The sequence below is a fragment of the Hippopotamus amphibius genome, chromosome 2, assembly GCF_030028045.1.
Source record: "Hippopotamus amphibius kiboko isolate mHipAmp2 chromosome 2, mHipAmp2.hap2, whole genome shotgun sequence".
NCBI lineage: Eukaryota > Metazoa > Chordata > Mammalia > Artiodactyla > Hippopotamidae > Hippopotamus > Hippopotamus amphibius.
The window spans coordinates 104,336,395-104,362,451 of record NC_080187.1 but is presented as its reverse complement, the minus strand read 5'-3'; the positions used below and the strand labels follow the sequence as shown (position 1 = coordinate 104,362,451).

The window sequence follows — 26,057 nt, the reverse complement described above, 5'->3', positions numbered from 1 at the left end:
GGTATTTTTCTAAATGTTAGGGACGAAAAATGTGGCTAAAATGTGGTGTGTGACCATATTCTTACTTATTTCCTGAGGCTGGATGTCTAATAGGACAGACACCTAGTAGAATGATACCAAAAAAAGAAACAAACAAACAATCTTAACAGAAGATTGGAGAAGCATGCCAGCAACACGTTAAGTGTGAGATACCGGGAATGGTCATTCACTTAGTCCGGTGTCTGACTCTCAGCAATGAGGAAAGGAGATGAGATACCGCTTTTGGCTTTGTCAGTGGGCCATCCTGCAGGAAACTGGGAGCCAAAGAAAGTCTTAAAGGAATCCTACTGTTTAAAGTCCTATGCTTTTGACCTTGGTTATGCTTCTCAAAAACGCAGGCACAGATAATTACAAGAGTATGCAACTCTGTCCTTGAAATTGTAAAAGCAGCTGGACACAGATTCCAGTGTTACCAATTTAACAGGGCTGCAGGAAATTGACCATAGCTTGTTTATATTGACAGAATCTATGGAAGAGAATGCAAAATGTGTGTAACTTTTATACTCAAACATAAGAGTTGTAAGAAATTTTGCATTTAAAGTTAGCCAATTGCAACGGCCGGCTCAGAGTGCCAGGAGAGAAGAGTGTATTTTGCTTTGCTTTAGGATTTTGCAATGGAAAATATTGGGGAATACTGTCTTGCAATTTTGCTGAACTTGATCTTCATTCCAAAACACATCATCGTGGTTCTTACTCTACTGTTCTACATGATAGATCACTCTCTTTGTACATGCCCGTGCTCTATACCTGTTCATATTCTCAAAGATTTTAATGATTCTAGGTGTTGTGACATGCTTAGTGCACAATCTAGTCTGCTGTGAAGAATATTTAGAACATGAATTATTTCAAAAATCCCAGTCCGAGAGCACATTTATTTGTCCTACTCTTTACTTCTTCACTAGCATAAAAATGAACAGCTTTCTTTTGGTTTTATTATTTCATTGAGTCAGTAATAGATTCCCATTAAGTAGGAACCATAGATAAAGGAAAATCAGTTGTCATGTGTGTAATAATTTCAAGGTATGCAGGATAAGATCATTTTTACTTATATCTTAATAATAAATTTCAATCTTTTAACTTACATTTTAAATTTCTTATTTTTTTTCCAAATATTTTTAGCATCCTATTATCTTGCAAATTACATTTTTAGTTTCTTGTACCATCTATGCTTTGGTATTGTCAAATTTTCTGCCTCTTCTTCCATAGTCATAGCCTGACACTTTTGGTTGAGTTTTGTACTTTTTTGGAGATGTATCTGTGTACTTTAAATACTCAACTGTTTTCTTCAGTTACTCTCTAATTATGTCTATATCCTTAGTACCTGGGCTGAATCTGAGAGCAACTGAGTTCAGCCTGTCCTTAGAACATCTTATCTTTTCCATTTTATCCAATGCAATGTTGATAAGAATTTTATTATGAGAGCTTCTGCATGACAGATGTCCAGTCACTGGATATCTGGCTGGCCTGATTAATATTTCGTCACCTGTATTTTCGTGCATTTTCTTTATATTCAGTCACCCATTGAGATGTTGCACCTCTGTATGCTGTAGAACGTCTTATTTTGACTCTAAAACATGTATTTAGACTACAGAATACATACAAAATAAGGGAAAAGAAAACCATGGGAGGATGACCTTAGAAAAGAAATTCTGATAAACTCATGCAGGAGTATATTGTTAACAAGGTAAAATTGAAGAATCGTTGAGCAAGTATTACTCCCTGGATATGAATACACATATCAACAGTTATCACAAGTACTCCCAAACCATGCTAGAATTGATGTGTGTAAGAAGAAATTACATGTATGAAAAAGAAGTTCGTGAGATTAGGACATAAGAGTCATGAATAATAGAGTTGAGGTCAGCTTTGCAGAGAATTCAGGTAAATGCATCATTGATGTGAGGTTAATTTTTTGCTCTTCTGAAAGAACCCAGATACCTGTTCATGTACATCCACATTAATTATGATGCACTTGTAAAGTAGCTGAGTGGCAGGGATATTTTCAAGTTAAAGTCATTCTACTCCGAAATGCGGCTTTTCCCTTTCATTTAAAATTTTCCTTTTCGTTTGACTTATATTCCCAAGATAAGGAAGTTTTAGCTTCATGCCTTTGATAACAAACAAGATATTGAATTTTAAGAGAAAATTGTGAGGGATCTCATCTCTTGAGAACATTTAGGAGAATTTTAACAGCCTCGTATCATGATATCATTGTGTGATTGCTTTAAGCCGTGTTGCAGGTATATCAGGCTAATCTATCACAACCCTGCTCCCTGTGCAGTTTCAGAACCAATGGAGAGATTGTCCCAGCAATGCTTTGAAAGTAAACTATTACCTGTATTGATCAGATTCTATGGGTGGGTGTGGTTTAGACCTGGGCCAAGTGTGATTCCTAATATCAAACTCCAGAAGGAAGCGTCTTCAGCCTTCCAGTCACAGACATTGCTGACAGCCAAAGCACAATTGTAGAACTTAGGGCATGAGGACAGTGGGAGATGTCTGGTCTCTGCACACAAGCAGGTTCCCATGCACAGAACTGAAACAGAAACTGAGCCAAGCATGATAAGCTCTGTAACTCAAACTCTGCAATCGTGTGTCTTTTCTTCTCCTGGAAGGGATGCCTGAGAGGATGGGGGGAGAGAGGCTGAATGTGAATGTAACGGCTGCTCCTCCACATGGGACTATCTTTGAGGGAGAGGACCTCCTCCCTGGATGAATAGGGCATAGAATCTACTTTGCATACAAGAGAAAGGCAAATTCTCAATATACACAGATTTTGGGTAATTTTTCTTTTTCAATTAGACTATAAGTCTAAACATTCCTGCCTTCTGGAAATTATGTTAAATAGTAATTATTAAGAAGTTAACTTTCTTGACTTGGACCGTGATGCTAAACCAGGCAGTTGTCCTTTTGAGTTTCTCCTTACCCACTTTCTAAATCAGGGTTCTAACTTTCTTTATGTCTCTCCCTGAGTATTACGATAATTAAAGTTGGTGCCAGGTTTACCAAATCAGCTGCACCATGATCGATTCAGTTATGTCTTTTTCTTCTGATGATTTTCCTTCTGATTTCCTTCCTTTTTTTGCATTCATAGCATGAGGAGATAAAATATAAAGAGATCAAATGAACCACAATTCAAAAACATAAATTGTAAAAACAATTAAATTTCGGGAGTCAGTTTTCAGTTTATTAGGAAAAATAATTGTATGTGTCCAATGTGTTTTAACTATAATGTAGTGAATATGATAGAATATTTATTTTAATTTACATGAGATAGAACAGTGTGATTTAACTGCTTTGACTCTGGGCTATCGAATGCTAGAACTCATTCACAGAAATGTTTGAGGTTAGCCATCCAAAAATGCACAAGGATTTTCTTAAAATTTCTCACGTTCAAAGGCTACATACAAATTGGAGAGGCACTGGCTTCCTTTCATGTTTTCATTATGATTTACTTGTGAAGTTGATTAAGTATCTTCTTTCAACAAGTTTATAAGTGAATTCTGAAGCAAATTAAGCTAAAGAATTTATGCACTCCAATCAGGTGGGAAATACTGTCACAGAAGAGGCAGGAAATGTGTCCTTTGAATCAAATGCTGCTCTAGCCTAGTGTATGTCTAAACATGACTGAAAAAAGAAAAAAGAGTTAAATCATAAGCAGCAGATGGAGGGAGGAGTGACCAGGAACAACAGATAGGAAATCACCTTTCCAAACTGTTATTCAGATTTGAATCACTGAGTAATTATTTGAATAATATTTTTTGAAGGCCATCTTGTGGAAACTAGTGTAGCCATTAGCACACTAGTGTGTTTCTAAGGGCCGTTAAAGAAAAGCCGTAATAGAATAACAACAGAAGTGTACACAAGTGTCTCTTCCATGGGCTAAAGGCTGAAAGACATGGAAGAGTTTTTATCACTATAACTAAAAATGTATCCGTGTTGAAATGAAAATCCTCCAAGGATAGTTAACAGTTCAAGAGTTGTCAGACATTTAATCTTTGGAGTGAATGACAGATCAGAAGGCGGATTCTTTGAAAGGTAAAATAAGGATGAACACAAGGGCATAGGGGTCTGAAAGAGTGGCAGTGGGGAAGTGCACACACACACAACCTTCTAAAAATAACCTAAATGTTATATATAACTTTCCCAATGTTAGCATTGCTAGTAATTGATGTACATTTGACTCCAAACCAGGGCTCTCAAATTCTAAAACCTAGTCGCTTATTACTGTGTTATCCTGCTTCAAATCAGGATAAATGTATACAGGTTGAAATTATAATGAGTTGCAGTGTACTAATTCATTAAGATCCAAATAGTGTAATTGCTTTTGAAATTACGGGAAGATACTAGGAAATCAAGTATAAATTAATAATTGATAGTTACTGTCATTCATTGGACATATATTTCAGTCATGAATATATTTATATATTCATATTATATATGTATTTTTAATTTTGATTCAATGTAATTTTATTACCCCAAGTATATAAAGCTCCAAATTGAACACATTTATTTGCAAGAATAATAGCTAAATATGAGATTGCATTATAACATCAGTGATACAGAAGAATCATACTTAAAGATGTGTTAAACTGTTAGGTTTTCACTCGGCAGTCATCCCTGTATATTTTCGTGGCACTGCTGCTAAAGCCAATCTCTGTAGAGTTGGAGGTGGTTAATGTATCACTAGGAAATAGCAATGTGCTTTAAACTCAGGCAATTATTTCTGTTATGTGTGACCTTGGTAGTAAAGTCAGCATTTCCAATCAGCGTGACTGTAAAGCCATCCAAATTTTAAAGTTTCACTGGAAGAGTAGAAATTATTGAGCTCACAGAAGAACAACTAATTTTTGGAGGTCTGACATCAAACTAGAAATCCAGAATTGATCATGGAGTCAATCTTACCAGATTATTTGAATAATTATAGAGTTTTAGTGTTTAGAATGGGAATTTTTCCATAACTGAAAAAAGATGGTGTCATATCATAATCATATCGTAATACCAGAATTATTAAAATGATAAAAGTCAAAGGCCAGAAGCCATTTATTATAATAAGTATTTCTTTATTGGCCTACCATTTGATAATTGTATTTAGATAAATAAAAGAAAAAATACAGTTAGAACAGAGTCTATGTAGATATCCCATGCCTAATTTCTTGTGTTATGTACTTACAAATTAAGATACTCATATAGAAATTTCAGTGTGAAATTCTAAAGTCAAAGATGCTTGAAGTACTCTCATTTCTTTTTTTTCCATATATAAAGTTTTTTTTTAATTTTTTATTGACATATAATTGATTTACAATGTTGTGTTAATAAAACATCAGCTCCTCCTTCGAGCCAGAATTGAACCAGCAACCTAAGGATGACTGGGAAGTACTACAGTCCTCCGCTCTACCAGCTGAGCTATTGAAGGGAGTGCTCTCATTTCTTGATTAGCAACTAGATTCCAAAGGTATCTATAATTTTACACTGTTTCAAATTAATACAATTTATTTTAAAATGCTCTCTTTTGCAAAATTAATCTCATTTACTTTGATACCAGCCTGCCAAATGATTTTAGCTATTCTTGTAGGACATTGCACATACACAATATCTGGACTTATTCTACTCTGTTATTAATTGGAAATTTTGGCCTGTGCCTTCCACTGGAACAGTGGCTCCCTGACAATAAAACTTTGATTTTCTGTGATCTTCAGCCCATGATGTAATGTTCATCACGTGATAAATATTAAATAAGTATTTGTTAGGTGTTGGATAAATATAAATCCAGAAAAACAAAAAATCCCCCAAACAAAAAAAATCCAATAGTCAGAATCATGTCTGTTAAATTTCAAAATATATCCTTTGTAACTTTATACCATGATAAGGATTGAATAAATAAAACTGAAAGTTGGCTTAAGTTTGGGAAACAGAAATAGATTCACAATTTCAATTCCTTAAAGAAAATGGAAATTTGATGTAATGATGCATTTGTTCTGTAAGTTAAGCTTGCAATAGGAATTCTAAATTTGTTCCCTCTTCATTATTTTCCCACTCATGAAAGTTTAATGAGATAAGAGGTAGTGATTAATAGTTTATTTGTTTGAAAATGTGGGAAAATCTGTCATTTTTGAAAAGTTAACATCATATTTAGTGGTGAAAAACTAGATACATTGCCCCTAAGATCATGGGATGAAAGGGACTCCTGGTGTCATTGCTTCTATTCAACATTGTGCTATAGATTACAGTCTAGGCAATTAGGTAAGAAAAAGAAGTAAAGGATCCAAATTGGAGAGGAAGAGTTAAAACTTCTCTGTTGGCAGATGACATAATCTTATATCAGTATATAGAAAACCATGAGTAATCCACTAAGAACACTAGTAGAACTAATAAACAACGTCAGCAAGGTATTAGTGTGTGACATCAATATACAAAAATAATTTTATTTTTATACACTTGCAGTGAATAACCTGAAAATATCTCTAAAGAAAGCAATTCACCATAAAATCAAAGTGAGTAAAATATTTAGTAATAAATGGAACAAAAGAGATGTAAAACTTACACTTTGGAAACTACAAAACATTGTGGAAAAAAATTGAAGAAGTGAAGAAACATCCCATGTTTGTGAATCAGAAGAGTTTATATTAACTCGGCAGAACACTCCAAGCTGAGCTACAGATTTGGAGAAGTCCCTATCAGAATCCCAGCTGACTTCTTTTTAGAAGTCAACAAGGTGATTCTAAAATTCATATGAAATAGCAAGGGACCCAGAATAGCCAAAACAATCCTGAAGATCAGCAACAAAAGAGGATAACCCACACTTCCTGATTTCAAATTTATTACACGTCAACCGTGATCAATGTAGTGTGGAATACGAACAGGTATATGGATGAACAGAATATAATTGAGAGTCCGGAAGTAGTTCTGTACATCCATGATCAACTGACTTTTTGACAAGGGTGCCAAAACCACTCAATGTGAAAAGAATAATCTTCTAAACAAATGGTACTGGAACGACCAGGGAGCCACATGCAAAAGAATGATGTTAGACCTTTACCTCAGACCACAAAAGATGAGCACATGATGTATCAATGACCTCAGTGTAAAAGCTAAAACTGTAAGACTCAGAAGAAAACACAGAAGTAAATCTTCATGACCTATGATTTGATAAAGGATTCTCAGATATGATACCAAAAGCACAAGGAACAAAAGAAAAAAATAAATTGGACTTCATCAAAATTAAAAAAATTTATGCTTCAAAGGACACCATCAGGAAGGCAAAATGAAACCCACAGAACTGGAGAAAATATTTGCAAGTCATGTATCTGATAAGGGACTTGTATCTAGAGTACATAAAGAACTCTTAGAATTCAGTAATAAAAAGACACCCAGTTAAAATATGGGCATATGATCAGAGTAGTCATTTTTTCAAGGAGGATAGGCAATTTGCCAATATTCATGAAAAATGCTCAACATCATTTGTCATCTGGGAAATACAAATCAAAACCAAAATGAGATACTGCTTCACACCCACTATAGTGACTAGAACCAAGAAGTCAGATAAGAAATGTTGGTGAGGTTGTAGAGGAATTAGAACCCTCGTACACTGCTAATGGGAATGTAAAATGGTTTCAGTGCTTTGGAAAATACTCCAGTAGTTCCTCAAACAGTTAAACACAGATTTACCATATGACCCAGCAATTCTTTTTTTTTTTTTTCCAGATCTTTATTGGAGTGTAATTGCCCTACAATGTCATGTTAGTTTCTGCTGTACAACAGAGTGAATCAGCTATATGTATACATATATCCCCATATCCCCTCCCTCTTGAGCCTCCCTCCCACCCTCCCTATCCTACCCCTCTAACTCATGACAGAGCATCAATCTGATCTCCCTATGCTCTGCAGCAGCTTCCCGCTAGCCATCTGTTTTACAGTTGGTAGCGTATATATGTCAATGCTACTCTCTCACTAGGTCTCATCTTCCCCTTACCCACCCCCTGTCCTCAAGTCCATCCTTTGTATGACAGACTCTAGGTCCATCCACCTCACTACAGATAACTCAGATTTGTTCCTTTTCATGGCTGAGTTATATTCCATCGTATATATGTGCCACATCTTCTTAATCCATTCATCTGTCGATGGACATTTAGGTAGCTTCCATGTCCTGGTTATTGTAAATAGTGCTGCAATGAACATTGTGGTACATGTATCTTTTTGGATTATGGTTTTCTCAGGGTATATGCCCGGTAGTGGGATTGCTGTGACCCAGCAATTCTACTTTTAGGAATACACCCAAGAGAAATGAAAACATACCCATACAAAATTTATACATGAATGTTTATAGCAGCATTACTCATAATAGTCAAAACATGGAAACAACCCAAATGTCCGTCAGTGAATCACTGGATAAACACAATGTGGTATATTCATATAAAGAAAGATTTTGCAGTCATAAAATGGAATAAAATGCTTATAAATGCTACATCTTGGATTAACCTTGAAGACATTATGCTAAATAAAAAAAAGGTCCAAAATTCTGTATAATATATGATTCTATTTGTATGAATGTCCGGAAGAGGAAACACTGAGAAACAGAAAGTAAACAGTGGTCTCTAGGGCTGTGAGTAGATAAGGAACAGGGGAGTTACAGCTAAGGCTATGAGATTTCTTTTTAAGTTGTTGGATATATTCTAAAATCTGCTGTGGTAATGGGTGCTCATATCTGTGGATAAACTAAAAACCAATGAATCATACACTTTAACTGGTACAACAAATGAATTAGATGGTATGTGAATTATATCTCCGTAAAGCTGTTTGAAAAAAGATAAATCACTTTCAGTTTTATCCTAGTCAAATAATTTATTTTACTTTTTTGTTTTTACCAAATCAAGTGATTAATTACTCTGGCGCACCTTATGATCTGAGTCAATGTAGTAAGTATTAATCTCTAGGGTTCCTTAACTGCTGTGTAGTGATAAGTACCGATTATTTTTGTGTGTGAGATTCAACTGTTTCGGTTATATAAACAATTATTTTCTGATAAAATTCTGTTAAAAATCTGGAACTCCCACTGTGGAAAGGGTTGTTTTCATTCTCTACAAAAGTGGAGAAGTTAGTTTTTAATATTTAAAAACATTTTGTTCATTATTCTGGGTTAAATTTAATCACGTATAATAAAAACATCCGTATTTCCATATCTGTAAAATTACCCCTATAACTGATATTTTGCTCGAGCAATCAGCCCCAACTTCTAATAGATGTTGATTTCCTCAGCTTTCACCCACTCTTCAGAGTCCTGATTTGACTCCAGACACTATAATGCCGTCAACATTGTTCTTGCCCAAGTCAGTCATACCTTCCATGTTGCCAAAATCCAAAATCTTTTACAGTCTTTGTTTTGTGAAACTTTACTGCACAATTTGACACTTCGGCCCTCCTCTCATTTTTAAGCATTCTTGTCTCTATTTCAAGGAATGAAAATACTCTTACATTTTCTCCCAATGCCTTTCAGTCTGTTCTGCAGACAGATCCTCTTTATCTGATGACTGGATACTATGGTTAATTGATGCTCCATACAGCCCCCCAATTTCTTCATTTGATTTACGCTCTCTGCCGACATCATCCACCAAGGCCTATTAATTTCCATCTCCAAAATGTGGACCCAAAGTGGATCTGGAAAGCATCTCTTCCCTTAAACTCAACTGCATCTGCCATCATCTCTTAATTGGAATCCTGGGATAACCTCATAATTGGACCTAACACGCTCCCTCTTGCTCCTGTGCAGAGTGAGCTGCAGTGAGCCTTGAAAACCAGGGTAGATCACTTACCCTCCTTCATCTAAAATACTTACAATATTGCCTGTTGCACTGAAAACACTAGCACCAATCTCTGTAACTTGACCCCTCCCCATCTCTGGCCTCCACTTTTACCCTCCCTTCTGTGTTCACTTTTTCTGCCCCATTGCTGCAGTGAACACAAAACTGCATGAACACAACAAACTCTTTTGTTCCTTAGTACAGACGTAAAATGTCATACTACATTAAAGTGTCAATCATAGTACCATATAAATTATTAATTTGCAAATTAGTTACCAAATAAATTAATAAATAGCGATTACCCTCCCCTACCCCCAAACACATGTATATGCGGCAGCCCAAACTAATTTTTCATGCCTGTCAAAGGCAAATAAATTACCACTTATCACTGCTTTATCAAGCCCAACTGGCATGGCAAGATTAGAAAAGAAAAGCAGTGTGACTAAAACCAGCCATTGAAAATTGAATAAGCTGACATTAAAACAATTACTATGTAAATTGGTGCTTGGAAATGACTTATATAGATAGTCTGCTTGTCAGTAGCCAGATGCCGAGTTGACTTTTTATTCTGTTGTGATTGAGAATGAGGCCGAGAGAACTTTAGCTGAACCAAAACAGCTTTGCAAGAAAGCATACGATGGCAAAATGTTAAAATAGAGACAAAAGTTTCCTCTCCTTTCTGAATATGAACCATTCCTTTGATGAGATTTAAAAAAAAAATAGGTTCACTAACCATAATACACTTTGCTATTCTGATAATCTTGTTTAGGAAATGTGTTTAAAACAGAACTTCACCCAGTTGTCTGATGTCATCTATCAGTAAAGTCATTTTACAAGGCTTTTGATAGACAAAGAGGTAATAAATCAATCAATTAGGGGTCTGTCCAAGGTGCTGAAACTGGCACCTATAAATGTATCAAAAGGTGTCAATAAACAAATAAATACATAAAATAAAACCTATTTGTAGTTGCCATGAGGTAAAACATTCTGTAGTATTTTGAATTGTTTGCCCTCCCACACGTATCCCAGTGAAACTGACTGGAACTGGGTTGGCACTCTCTTTATCACCATTTCAGAGAATTTTCATGATTATTACAAAATAGAACAAAATCATAAACATTTAGAATGTTGGACCCTAAAGGAAGCCCAAAATATAACTCCCTGTTTATTATATCATTACTATGCAATAACAATTTAGCACATCTAGCATTATGTGAAAAATATCCCAATTGTTATATGTTTCACCTGAGGGATATCTGTATGTGTGTGTGAGGGTGTGTTTATACATATATACATATATAATATATATAAATCAATAAGTTGGCTTAATTTACTTACATTTATTGAATCCTGAATTCAATAATTGAATAATAAACCTTCTTTTTCAGTTGCATCTGGAATATTTACCCAAATAGACCTACATTTATGAGTAAACAACTCAATAAAATTCAGTAGATTGAATTAGTACTGAATATATTCTCTGACCAAACGTGAATTAAATTAAAAATCAATAAAAGTAATTTATGCAGAAAAGTTGAAAATATTTAGAAATTAAACAACACATTTATGAATGACCTACAGGTCAAATGTGAAACTGGAGAAATTAGAAAGTATTTCGAATGAAATGTTGATGTAACTACATCCCAAAGCTTGTGTATGTGCTTTACACTTAAAGCAGTGCTTCTAGGTAAATGTATAGATTTAAATGTTTAAGTATGAAAATTTTCAAATTAATCATCTAGGTAAATAAATATAAAAAAGGAAATAATACATCAATGACTTTGCCAAAAAAAGATTGTAAATTCAAAATTTAGAATTTTGGCTTTTTGTTTGTTTGTTATGGTTTTTTTGTTTTTTTGGTTTTTTTAAATTTTTGTTGCACCAGGTCTTGTTTGTGGCAGGCGGGCGGGCTCCTTAGCTGCAGCATGCATGAGCGATCTAGTTCCCTGAACAGGGCTCAAACCCAGGCCCCTTGCATTGAGAACACAAAGTCTTAACCACTTCACCACCAGGGAAGTCCCAAAGGACAGTCTTTTTTTTTTTTTTTTTTTTTTCCCATTTATTTATTTATTGGCTGCATTGGGTGTTCATTGCTGCACATGGGCTTTCCCCAGTTGCAGCAAGTGGGGGGCTAACTCTTCACTGTGGTGCCTGGGCTCCTCAATGCAGTGGCTTCTCTTATTGCAGAGCATGGGCTCTAGGCACGTGGGCTTCAGTGGTTGTGGCACATGGGTTCAATAATTGTGGCTCACGGGCTCTAGAGAGCAGGCTCAGTAGTTGGAGCACACGGGCTTAATTGCTTCACGGCATGTGGGATCTTTGTGGAGCAGATATCAAACACATGCCCCCTGCATTGGCAGGTGGTATTATTCAACTTCCAATAGACATTGAAGTTATAAAAAAGGGATGTTATAAACATCATGCCAAAAATTTGACACTTAGGTGAAATATAAAATTGTCTTGAAAACTCAATGGAAAATGTCACAAAATGAAGCAGAAAATCTGAATATCACTAGAGCTATTATGACATCTGTAATTAAAAGTCTTCCAACAGCATTCTGATTTCTGGAGAAGAAGTAATAAACACATGCTACTGTCATCCCATTGAACTCAACTATCAGACCTAGACAGGTGTATGGTCCAGCTAATTGACAGTGTTGAAAAAAAATAGCAATAGATGGAGGAGGGAAGGACATGAGAATTCTAAATAGCAATGAAATAATGCTGAGTTCTTGAATTCCTGAAAACATGTTTGACAGATGAAAACAAAAGTACATTATTTTCTGATTGTCTTCAGTGTACATAGATATAGGACAACTATAGCATAAAAGAGATGGTGTAAAGGGACCTATCTGGTAATAAGATTTCTATATTAAAAGTGAAGTGGCACAGTATTAATTCTAAATAGACTTGAAACATGAATTGTATTTTGTAATCCCTAAAGCTACCACTAAAATATTATGTGAATAACATCAAAATCACAATGGATTCATTAAAATAGAATACTAAAAGATGTAAAAATAATCCAAAGAATGTAGAAAAGGGAAAATATAAAGAGTAAAGATAAAACAAAAAAAACTCAACCTCAAAAAAGCAGAATATATATTCTTCTTAAGTGTGTGTGAAACGCACATCAAGTCAGCCCATATCCTGGGTCATAAAACAAAGACTACAAGTTTGAAAAGACTGAAATCATACAAAGTATATTCTCTGACCATAATAAAATTAAATTAAAAATTAATGACAGGGAGAAAACAGGATAGTCTCCAATTGGAAATTAAAAACATATTTTTAAGTAATCAGTATGTCAAAAAGGAAGTTTCAAAGGAAATTAGAAAATATTTTGAAGAAAAATATTTTTAAAACTTTGATATATTTAAGGTTCTTAGAATGAAATCATTCTAATCATCTATAATTCAATACTTGTAAAAGGAAAGAAAAAAGGCCTTAAATTAATCATCTAAGCTTTCACTTTAAGAACTGGAAAAGAAGAGCAAAATAAATCCAAAGAATAAATTTCTTGTGATTTTGTGATTATCTATATTTCCTTGCAGTTCTCTTAACTTTTGCCTCATATATTTCTATTGTTAGGTACATAAATATTTGGATTGTTTTGTCCTCCTGATAAACTGACCTTTTTATCAAGAAATAAAATTTTATACCTTGGAATTATTCTTTGCTTTGAAATCTATTTTGTTCGCTGTATTAAAGCCGCTTTAGCTTTCTTTTTATTAGTGTTAGCATGGTATATCTTCTGTGCAGTTACTTTTAAATTTATTTGCATCTTTACATTAAGAATGAGTTTATTGGAGGCAACAGAGAACAATCTGCTTTTTATGTGCATGTTTAGATCATTTACATTCAATACAATTATTGATACAGTTTGCTCAAATTACTATTACTTTTACCACATTACTATTGCTTTTCTATTTGTAAACCATTAAACCTTTTCTCCCTTTCCTGTTTAACTTCTTTTGAATTAATTATTTATGTAATCATTCCATTTAATCTTTTGGGGGGAGGGTATAGTAGATATAACTGTTAATTTATGTTGTGTTATTTTAGTGGTTGCTTTAATGTTGATGGAATATAACATAACGTATCATGGTTTACCTTTAAGTAACGTTATCTGACTTCATTTATAGCATAAGAACCATACAACAGCATACATCCATTTTTCCACTTCTGGCCTTTCTGCTACTGTTGCCATAAATTTTGTTTCAACTTATGTTATAAATTTCAAAATATGTTGCTATTATGTTTGCTGTAGACTAATCAATTATCTTTTTAAATGATTTAAGTAAAATAAAATAGTAATTTTACCATTTTCCTACACAATTCTTTTCTTTTGTGATTTAAACAACAGAAATTTATTTTCTCACGATTCTGGATTCTAGAGTCTGAGATGGGGATATCAGCAGCTTTACTTTCTTCTGAGACTCTTCTCATGCACTTGTAGATGGCCATCTATCTTCGCCCTGTCTTCACCTGGTCTGCTCTTAATGTCTGCTTGTGTCTAAATTTTCTTGTCTGATAAAAACACCATTCATATTGATTTAGGGTCCACCCTAATGATGTCATGTTAACTTAATTACCTCTTTAAAGACCCTACCGCTAAATATAGTCACATTCTGGGATACTGAGGCTAAGACTTCAGCATATGAATTTAGGGAGAATATAATTGTTTCCATAACATATAACCAAATGAACTTCAGAATCAATTTGATACAGTACAAAAAGACACCTGGGATTTTTATATGGATTGCACTGAATCTGTACATAAATTTAAGGAATATTGCTAACATTCTGTTGTTTTCTAATCCAAAACACAGGATGTGTTTCCATTTATTTAGATGGCCCTATAATTTCTTTCAATAATAATTTGTAGTTTACAGCATACAAGTCTTGAGCTTGTTGTGTTAAATATTTCTCTAAGTAATTTATTCTTCTTCATGCTATTATAAATGATGCTGTCTTAATTTTATTTTTAATCTTTTATCACTGATCTATAGAAATACAATTGGTTTTGTATATTGAGCTCCTATTCTGTCACTTTACTGAGATTACTTATTAGTTCTAATTTGTATGTATGTATATGTGTGTATTATTTAGGATATATAATGTCATGTCACATACAGGTAGAAATAGTCTTAATTCTTTCTTTTCTATTTGAATGCCTTTTATTTTATTACCTTGCCTAATCTCCCTGAGGAGAAGTACCAGTAAAATGTTGAACAAAAGTAGTGAGAGCAGACAGCCTTGTCGTGTTCCTTAGGAGGAAACTAGTCTGTCTTGGACCCTTCACCCTAAGTGTGAGCTGTGTCAGGGTGATTGGAGTCCCACATTGCTGGCCTGCCCTGCTTGTGCGGGCGTTGTAGGGGAAGTGAGCCCTAGCTCTCTTAAGTGCATTTGCTGACATAGAGCTTGTGCAACAGAGCTACTTAGTGTAAGTGGTTCTGCTGTGCTGTCCCTCTCAGGGTATCCACAAAATTCTTTCATGTTGCTTTTTTAAAATTTTTTTCTCCTCATATAGACTTCCATTTAATATAATTGTTCTGAAGAACTTCTTCTAACATTTACCTTTGTGTGGGTCTCCAGGTGAATGAGTTCATTCAATATTTGTATGGCTGAAAAAAATTTTTACTTTTTACCTTTGTCTTTGTCTTTTTTTTTTTTTTTTTTAGAATTACTGTCTTTATTCATTTATGTATTTATTTTTGGCTGCGTTGGGTCTTCGTTGCTGTGTGTGAGCTTTCTCTAGCTGTGGCAAATGGGAGCTACTCTTCATTGTGGTGCACGGGCTTCTCAGTGTGGTGGCTTCTCTTGTTGTGGAGCATGGGCTCTAGGCTCACAGGCTTCAGTAGTTGCAGCACGTGGGTTCAGTAGTTGTGGCACGTGGGTTCTAGAGTGCAAGCTCAGTAGTTGTGGCGCACAGGCTTAGTTACTCCACAGCATGTGGGATCTTCTCGGACCAGGGGTCAAACCCATGTCCCCTGCTTTGGCAGGCAGATTCTTAACCACTGTGCCACCAGGGAAGCCCCTTAACTTTGTCTTTTATATGCATGTTCATTGACTAAAGAAAACTAGGTTGATTTTTTTTCTCTCTTTTTGAATTTTTCTTTTCTGTAATTAAAGATATTCCTCCACTAACTACTATCTTGCATTATTTTTAATAAGAAGTCTGCTGTCATGTTTATCTGTTTTCCATTCAACTTATGTATCTTTTTTCTCAGGTTGCTTTTAAGATTGTCTCTTTATCACTGATTTTAACAATTGAATTATGGTAAATGTTAATGTAGTTCCCTTCATGTTTCTTGTGCTAGGATTTCATTGACCTTTTGAAGCTTAGTACTTCACATTTTCAGTAAATCTTGAAAACTTTCATATCTATCTTCAAATACTTTTTATGTCTCCCTTGGCTTCTCATTTTGATACTTTAATTACATACATATTAGACTTCTTGAAGTTGTCATACAATAGTGATGCTCTGTTCATTTTGTGTTCCGACTTTTTTTCCCTCTTTTTTGTCGATTTTGGACAGTTCTATTTTCATGCCTTCAAGTTTACTGACCTTTCCTTCTGCAATACCTAATCTGCCTTAAATTTTATCCAATGTATTTTTCATCTCATATACTGTAGTTTTAATCTCTAGAAGTTGTATTTGGCATTTTTAATATGTTCTGTGTCTCTTAACATGACCATGTGTTCCTTTAGCTTCTTGAATATCTGGAAAACAGCCATAATAACTATTTTAATATCATTGCCTATTCTATTATCTGTGTCAATTTCACTTAAATGATTTTTCATTTTGGTTTCGTATTTCCTGCTTCTTTGAAAGATTTGTTGTTTCTTGGTTGTCAGACATTTGAATTTTACTTTTTAAGGTGTGAAATATTTTGATATTTCTGTAAGTATAATTGAGCTTTTTGCTGTGATTTAATCCAATTACTTGGAAACAGTTTGATACTGTTAATTGTTGCTCTGAAGGCTTTGCTAAGTTGAACCAGAACTATATTTAGTCTAGGGCTAGTTCTCCATCTTTCTAACCCTTTTTCCAGTACTATACCCAATTCTCCATGATATATAAGTTTTTTCATTATACCTGCTGGTAAGAAGAATTATTTCATGCCCTCTCTAAGTTTTTAATCCAACTAATCCTTTCTGGTGATTTCTTCCTCAGTTCAAGGTCATTTCTTCATACACATGCACTAATCAGTACTCAGCTAAGATTCAAGGGGACTCTGTAGATCTCCTAGGTTTTCTTTCTATACAGTTCTCTCCTTTAGAGTATTCTATTGTGCAGACTCTATCTACGTTGATAACCCTAGATTCTTGCCTTCATTTCCACAATGTAGAGAGGTCACTCAGATCCACCTGGGTTTCTCCTAACTTCATCATTGCCTGGAATTTCTGTCTAGAATATAAGCAGGGGAACTTGTTTGTTTCCTGTTTCTTAAAGATATCTATATTTTTTGCCAATGTCTGGAAAACCATTGTTTCATGTTTTTAATCTAGCTGTTTAGTTGGTCAAGTGGAAGGATAAATATGGTCCATGTTACTCCATCTTGGCTAAAAGAGGAAATCCCAGTGATAATCTTAGCTAGAAATAATATTAGCTGGACGTAGTAAAGCTCTCTATTTTTATTAAAATATGCAAACTAATAAAGGAATATTAGATTTGGTGGGCACAATGTCTACTTCTTTTATTCCCCTAATAGTATAATCTAGTGATCCAGATGGCCCAGTGATTCAGTGGTCCAGGCCCTCTTAGAGCCTGTGTTCAAATGACAATTTTTCATAACTTTTGTTATAGGTATTTATCCATACATATTATTGAATGCTTTATTTCCAGAAGTATTTATGGAGAATAGATTATACATTTCACAAAAATGTTTGAACTAAGAAAGTAATTGCCTACCTCACTTTAAAATGTTATAATGTTTTTATAATTTAATTGATTAGATTAATATAAAGATGTCTTAAAATGCCAATGATAGAATGGCATTTCCCGAAGATTACACAGTCAGAAGTAAAGAATGTCAGGTTCCAGTTCTTTGCTCTGTTACCCAGCTGTGTGAGTTGTAAATACCCTTAAAAAATTGTAAACTCTTTGGGTCAGGAATAGTGCCCCATCATTGTATAACCTGTTCACCCTTTACACTGTTTTGGCAATTATATTGTTAAAAATAATTTTTGTTTAACCCTCTAAAACTCTAAATGTCTCAATTTTCAATCAAGTGAAGGACTAAACTTGATACCTTATGTGTGGTTGCAGCTCTAAAAATGTGGTTGCATCTATAGAAGCATAGTTGTCTGTGAAGAAATTGCATCTCTTTAATGTTTCCATATAATGTAGTATAACAGGCAGTTTCCTTTTTCCTATTTCCTTTTTTATTTGTAAGAAGGCAGAAGACTAAGATGGCCATGTTTATTTGTGTTGTTTGCTCACTATTTCTGGCTATAATTCTTCTGCACCATATAGGATTGTACTTTCTGAGCCCTTGTGCCTTGTGACTAGTTGCGACCAGTTATTTGTAGGCAGAGAGAACTATGTCATTTTAGAGACAGACCGTTTAGTTACCAGCTTGAGACCCACCACTGTTCTCATTGACCTCTGGCACAGTGATTGACAGTGGTCCAAATCACTGTCTGTTCTCAGTGACAGGAGGCAGAGATCCTCTTGCCAACCAGTGATGAATAAGCAGAAAATGCAAGAAAGAAAATATTCACTTTTTTGAGCCATTGGGATTTGGGGTTATTTATGACCATAACATAACATCCTGACTGATCTATTTAATATAAATAGATAGAAAAATTCCAATAAAACAAAAAAATAAAGTCATGCTTTAAATAAGCTGACAGAATGACCTAAGGATTAAAATATGCAAATACTTTCATTCAAACCTTCTGATCAAAACTGAGAGTCTGACTTTTTAAAATGTGGGTTTTGACATTGTGTCCAAAACTAAATATTCAGCCTTAGGCAGTGAGAAGGAGTGTTTAGGTGACGAGAAGGAGAATATGAAGGTCTTAAAAACCTTAAATGCAAGTTTACCTAAATGCTCACAGTATAAATGTTGACATTATTGCACGAATAATAAAATATCTCCTTTTAGAAAAAAAAAAATCACAGATATGTCTGGTACTTATTTCACATATCTCTAATTTAAAAAAAATTGGTTTATTTCTATTGTTGAAAGAACCACTTACTTTTTGGGAAACCAATGAAATTATGAAGATAAATTAATGTAACTATGAAAGGAATGACAGTTAAGTATGTTTAAAATAAACAATACTTTAAACTAAATATATTTTTTAATTGGTCAGTTTATTAAATTCCAGTAGAGAATATCAGAAAATGTGTGTGTTCTATTTTGGGGAAACAGAAGAGAATGAGAAATTTTCTGTTGAATTCTATTTTCATTATTGTGAATGGTTTAGCAGAATGTTTACAGACTAATTTGGTTTTGTCAGCTTTTAAAATGCCTTCATGGTTTGTGATCTCTCACAAGTAGCTTTTTAAGAATTTAAACTATTTCTTTTGTCTCTTTGGTGCATTTAAGAATGTTTTTTCCATTCATTTAGATAAATTGTTACTTAACAAAAACATGTCCTCATCTCTGAGCCATTCCTAAACTCCAAGCTAATTTTATGCAAAGGCTTATTTTTAAATAATACAGCAATGTGACAGGCAATAATTACAGGCATCATCACCTATATTTCTATAAACTTAGGGCAACAAATGTTTTAAATTGTCCCTATTTTCTTTTTATAAATTTACCACATATCTGTAACCATAAGAATACAAATTATGTCTGACTTTATTTTACTTATTTCTTCAACACAGTTCCATATTACCACATTGTCTTCCCATTTCACAGATTTCCCATTCTCAGCCTGACTTGATATTAAATCTAAAATACACAGGTTACAGATGCTTAATAAAACCCTGGATAGGCTTCAGTATTTGTAGTAATAATGAGAAGCAGTCATCTGGACCACAACTTGACCAGTCCAATGGCTGACTTTGGGGGTGAGTTCAATTTCCTTTGGAGCAGCTTAAGTGCTAGAACCACTAAATATAATTTAATCAGTTCCAGCACTATCACAAAGAGGCCGGTTTTCCTTAGAGTAAAAATCAGATCAGCACCCTCATTATTTTTGCCCTAAGTGTTACAATCTCTAATCTTTCTTCCTTTCGTTTTTGCTGTCTTCGGTGCATCCTTTGCCTGGATGCCAGAGGAGTAGGAAAAGGTGATCCTGTCTTCCTCCTCATTAACGATATGTGAAATACTTCACATTGACTGCAGGCTAATGTCCAGATTTCTTAGCATCACTTTCAAGATCCTACACGATGTGTTCTCAACATTCAGACTCATCTATAAAGACTTCCCTAATCCTTTCAGACAAAGTTACTCATACTTCCTTTGGGCTTCTTATTGCCTGTGTGACATCTATTATGTCACTTGTCTCATTTGAGTCTAATCATTTTATATATTTGTCCACTGGTCTGTGAATCCTTAAGGGAAGAAACTGTAACTTATTCATCTTTGTACCCTAAGTGTCTCTCACTTTCTCTCATGCAGTTCCTGTCTCTCCTAGTTCCCTAGCTCCTTCCACAGAGGACGTGACAGGTAAAACAGCACCTGTTAAAGCAACAGTAATAACAGCAACGGCAATAATGGTAGTGTTTATCAAAGCTTGCTGTTATCAGATATGAAACTGTACTGAGTGCTTTGTATAGATTATCTAATTTAATTCTCATTAACACATTATGAAGACAGTATAATGTTTTGCTTCTTAATTGCTCCACATGAGAAAACTAGTCTTATAAAAGTTAAATAATGTGCCTGTTGTCAAACAGGTAGTAAGTGGCAAAGCCGTCATTTAAACCTCGACAGTCTTATGTATAAAGTGTGATTTTTCAATATTAGAGGAGTAATTATAAGCACAGAATACGAGTGAGTTTTCAGTGGTCTAATTGAAAAAATTAATTGCAGACATCTATGTACAGAAGGTAACTTTACTACTAATAGTCTACTAATTAGATTAAAGCTATTTTTAATGTAATGTGTGTAGATGATTTTATGCGCACACACTGTACATATTACAGTAGTCCTGATAGCTGTATTTCATAGGCACAGAGTAGACTCTGAACAGAGTATCCATGATAATTAAAAAGTTGAAAGAAAATAAAACGTACCTGTGACAATTTTTTAAAATTATTTAAAAATATCTCCAGGCGTAACAACTGCAAGCTTCATAATGCTACAGAAATCATTGTGTTTCTTAGGGAATTCTGACCATCGCTCTGTATTCAAGGGACAGTTCTTGACAAGTGTAGTATAATTTATACACCTCTAAGATTGGGTTCCCTTCAAGGAGACTTTGAGACAGAATTTGTATGCAGTAGTTTTCAAGAGGTAATCACAGAGTGTCCCTGGGGAAGTAGGGAGAAGACGTAAGACAGGGAAGGGAAATAAGCCAGTAAAAGGTCCCTGTCCTGATGCTTAGTCCTGTGGGCAACTGAGGCTCCATCTCCCTGGGAAACCCTGGGAGGTGATAGAGAAAACACCTCAGAGATGTCTCACCAAAGGACTGCTTATTCCCCAACTTCATGGCTTGATACTTGCTCTAGGGGCATCCATTTGCCCCAGAACTTTTGATCTGCCCTTTTTCAGAGATGAGAGAAAGTACTCAGTTGGCTATCTGCTGGTTCTTATGAGAGGATCCTCTTGGCAAGTGCTGGGATGGTGATACGAACGAGATAGTGGCAGTGCTCTGGCATCAGTGCTAGAGGCTGTCACTGTTCTTCCAGTAAGTCAGATCTTAATATCTGAGCTACACACATATACACATAGATAGATAGATACGCATACACGCATATGTACATACATAGATGTGTATATCATACATACAATTGCTGTGTTTGTTACCAAACTCAGGTTCAGCTGCTCGCCACTCAAAAGCCAATTATTCGAGAGACAGGTGTCAGTAGAAAGGAAAGGTGCTTTAATCAGAAAAGCTGTCAGTCTGGGGAGAAGTTGGAATTGTGTCCAGAGACCAACTCTGAAGGTTCTGCTCGGCCATGACAGTTTTTAAAGGGAAGATGGGGGGAAAGAATCTCAGTGAATCATGGAGGCAGGAGGTTGGGTTCTGCGTCATCCTCCATTGCGTGCAGACGGGCTGACTCTCTCTTCACACGTTGTCTTGCCTGTGTGATCTGCCTGCAGGATCGCTAAGGGGGCTATTCTGGGGTAGAGAGCTAGTCTTTCTTTTTTTTTTTTTTAACATAAATAATTGTATATTTCATTTTTTATTTTATTTTTGTGATCATGTGTTATTTTAGTTTTTTCAGATCTTTATTGGAGTATAATTGCTTTACAGTGTTGTGTTAGTTTCTGCTGTACAACATGAATCAGCTATATGTATACATATATCCCCATATCCCCTCCCTCTTGAGCCTCCCTCCCACCGTCCCTATCCCACCCTTCTAGGTCTTCACCAAGTATGTGCTCTGCAGCAGCTTCCCACTAGCCATCCATTTTACATTTGGTGGTGTATATATGTCAATGCTACTCTCTCACTTCGTCCCAGCTTCCCCTCCCCTCCCCATGTCCTCAAGTCCATTCTCTACATCTGCATCTTTATTCTTGCCCTGCCACTAGGTTCATCAGTACCGTTTTTTCAGATTCCATATATGTACATTAGCATACGGTATTTGTTTTTCTCTTTCTGGCTTACTTCGCTCTGTATGACACTCTAGGTCCATCCACCTCACTATAAATAACTGAATTTCATTCCTTTTTATGGCTGACTAATAGTCCATTGTATAAATGTGCCACATCTTCTTTATCCATTCATCTGCTGATGGATATTTACGTTGCTTCCACATCCTGGCTGTTGTAAATAGTGCTGCAATGAACATTGTGGTACATGTATCTTTTTGGATTATGGTTTTCTTAGGGTATATGCCCAGGAGTGGGATTGCTGGGTCATATGGTAGTTCTATTTTTAGTTTTTTAAGGAACCTCCATACTGTTCTCCATAGTGGCTGTACCAATTTACATTCTGACCAACAGTGCAAGAGGATTCCCTTTTCTCCACACACTATATACTAGTCATTCTTTAACTGCTTAATTCTTAATTTTCACTTATTTTTTACCTAGGAAAAGAATCAACAGGTTGGACAAGAATGATGTACATGCAGGAGAGCATAAGTCAGGAGTTAGTTTCAATTGCTCAGTGATCTTATTCCTATAATTAGGTTCTTTCAAGGTTAGAAGGGGACAGAAATGGGCAAACAGGAACGGGGCAAAAAGCTGCTTTCATGTTCAACTAGGTATCGTTTTGACACCTCAGACTTAATGTGGTGAAAGTTGAACTCATCTTTACCCTCAAGCCTTGCAACCCTCAAGTGTCCCTCACACACTATGCTCTTATGTCGGTTTGTATTTCATAAATCAGTTGCCCACATCCAAAACACGGGAGGCCTCCTTAAGTATATCTCCCAGCTAGTTGCTAAGTCATGTCAATTCTTTTCCTAAATATATCTATTTATCTCTAACCGGTCTTTTGCAGGCCACTTCCAACTCTCACGTGCATTTCTGCAACACTTTGCTGATTGGTTCAGGCGCCTCTCAAATGCTTGTACAGCACCCTGTTACACTTCTATGTATCAATTCCCCTTTAAAACTGTAACTGTGTCTTTACCACTCTGTATCTCCTACTATACTGTAAACATCTTAAAATCGCAGAGTAGGGTTTGTTCATTGTTTTATCTCCACCGTGCATCCTGGCTTAGAGAAAACCCTCAGCAAATCACTGGGACTTGAGTGCATGAATGAATAGAAGGATATTTTCACATCCCCTGTATGGTGATAATTTGAGCCCACGCAGATAGAAAGTACTGAAAACATTTCTACAAGGGAGAATCCTTTTTGCACGTGATCAGTCTTGCATCTTCTTGTGTCTGCCTTTTTTCCTGAATGGATTGTAGATAGCTGTTAAACATCTCTTTAAAGCCCTAAGCCTATTGATTGCTTATAGTGTATTACTCTGAATATAATTCTTATTTAATTAATAAGCAAGCAATATGTATAATGTCTCCTTTTAATGTTTAAAAAATAATTTGCCTTCTTGGGCATAACAATTACATTCCCAGGGCATTGTTAGGTATGATGTTTTGTATTGTCCTGAACATTGATACAGGAAAGTGCATTTGTCTTGGACCTTTGGCTTTGCTGAGAAGAACGGATGACTCCACATAATAATGACGAGATGTGCTGAATTAATTTAGCACTCTTTTCCAGATTTGTGCAATATATGTGAAAGCAGCCATCTCACTGCACTCTTTTGGAAATCCCTGACAGATCTGTTTCATATGTTGCTTTTTAAAATCATTTTATGTTTTCCCAAAAGGAACTTCATGTTTTTTCCAGTATTTTTATGCCCATTTCAGGTATCACTTTGATGGTTTTTTCCAGCTCTTTTCTTTGTATTTGAAAACATCAAAATCTATGTGTTCGATAATTATTATTATAAGTATTAAATCTGAGATAATAGTTGATAATAAACTGAAAGCTAAAAAGGAAATACCTATATTTGTATATTTAAATTATTTGTCTAAAATATTTTATTTTATCTTCCAAGATAATTGAATCTTTTGGCTTTAATTACATTATATCCTATTATCTGAAGCTGTAAGGCAGTGTCTCTTGTTTTAGATCCACAGCAATATTTAAGTTATACTACTGAGATCATAGTAAAACAAAGTGTTGAAATAACTGACTAAAAATATATTTTAAGTAATCTTTTGAATATTCTGGTTCATTTATATGCATCTTGGTAGAATCTATGCATACTTCAAATTCACACTATTGATATCGAGACTAAACAGTGGGCAGTGTCCTGGCAAAAATGAACTATTAGATATTCCTGCGTTTAAACAAAAACCATGCCTGTTTCCAGATTTCTACTCTCGTTTTGTTTTCAGGTTATCCATATCAGGAAAATCACTAAATTTTGATAATTGATTGAAATTTTAGCCTATTTTAGTTTTGAAGTAACAAAGATTTCACAAACTTAGATGCATTCATTATCTTTAATAAAGCTTGGGCAACGATGACCAGTGCTGAGCTTAGAATTAAATCAGATTTGAGACAAGGTTTCTGCCCTGATGTGGCTTATAAATTACTTAAATAAATCACTAATATTGAAGGAATAGCCATGACATATACTAAATTGCTTTTTAACTACGCCAAAAGTTAAAACCTACTTCCTATTTGGCATCTCAGATTGTTTTACAGTGAAAACAGCACCATGAGATTTCTCTTTATAGTTTTCATTAGGAATGTGATAGTGTCATGATTTGGATCTTAATATAGCCTTACCATGTGGTTGCATCAGTATATGATTATTTAAGATTAAATTTTCATTTATTTCCTTTAAGACTGTTTTCTCCCTTAGAACCTTAAATACTGCCCAGCCATGGAAGTATACTGCAATCAAAACTGATTAATTAGGCATAAATATTACAAAAGTTAAATTTCCAAAACTTTCCAGGAGACTCATCTAAACATTAACTGTGTGCTAGGTGGAAATGATGTTAAGACATACGATTTATCCTTATTACTGGCTTGTCAAAAAGTTCATTCAGTTTTAAGTTAAACACATTTTTCATTTTCATAAAGAACTTTATTTGCTAACTGAACTTTTTGGCCAACCCAGTACTATTGGTTAACAATAGGGAAATATATATCAACAAGAGCACAACGTTTCAATGCACTTCTTACCTTGTTTTTGAGCCACTGGTATAAAAGAGGATAAATAATTATATCATTAAGAATGAGCATGAAAGGGGATCATTAATGAATTCCAGGACTAGGTAGAGTAACTATGATGATGAGGAAGCTCTGGTTGGGAAAGTACCAGGCAAAGTCCAATTTTCACAGTTGTCTGATAACACAAGTCAGTGGCAGTATAAGGTATATTACAGTCTTGTATCTGACGTAGTCTTTCCTTTCTCTGTCATCTCCAGCTGTAAGCACAAGATGTACCTGGAAAGGCTGCCAAACACCAGCATCATTATCCCATTCCATAACGAAGGCTGGACCTCCCTTCTCCGGACCATCCACAGCATCATCAACCGGACCCCGGAAAGTCTGATCGCAGAAATCATCCTGGTCGATGACTTCAGTGACAGAGGTAAGACCTTGTTAA

At 35.0% G+C, this 26,057-nt stretch overlaps 1 protein-coding gene and 1 non-coding gene across 2 annotated transcripts in view; one reads left to right on the top strand and one right to left on the bottom strand.

The window, feature by feature from the left end:
- Window positions 1–26,057, top strand: part of GALNTL6 (polypeptide N-acetylgalactosaminyltransferase like 6) — a 1,169,120-nt gene that overhangs the window by 488,366 nt on the left and 654,697 nt on the right. Inside the window, exon 4 of the mRNA XM_057724757.1 lies at window positions 25,876–26,042. Coding sequence (XP_057580740.1) covers window positions 25,876–26,042 — 167 coding nt within the window. The remainder of the gene's footprint in view (window positions 1–25,875; window positions 26,043–26,057) is intronic.
- On the bottom strand, window positions 5,371–5,455 carry TRNAY-GUA (transfer RNA tyrosine (anticodon GUA)). Its single transcript is given in 2 exon segments — window positions 5,371–5,406; window positions 5,419–5,455. It is a non-coding gene; the product is annotated as a tRNA-Tyr (tRNA).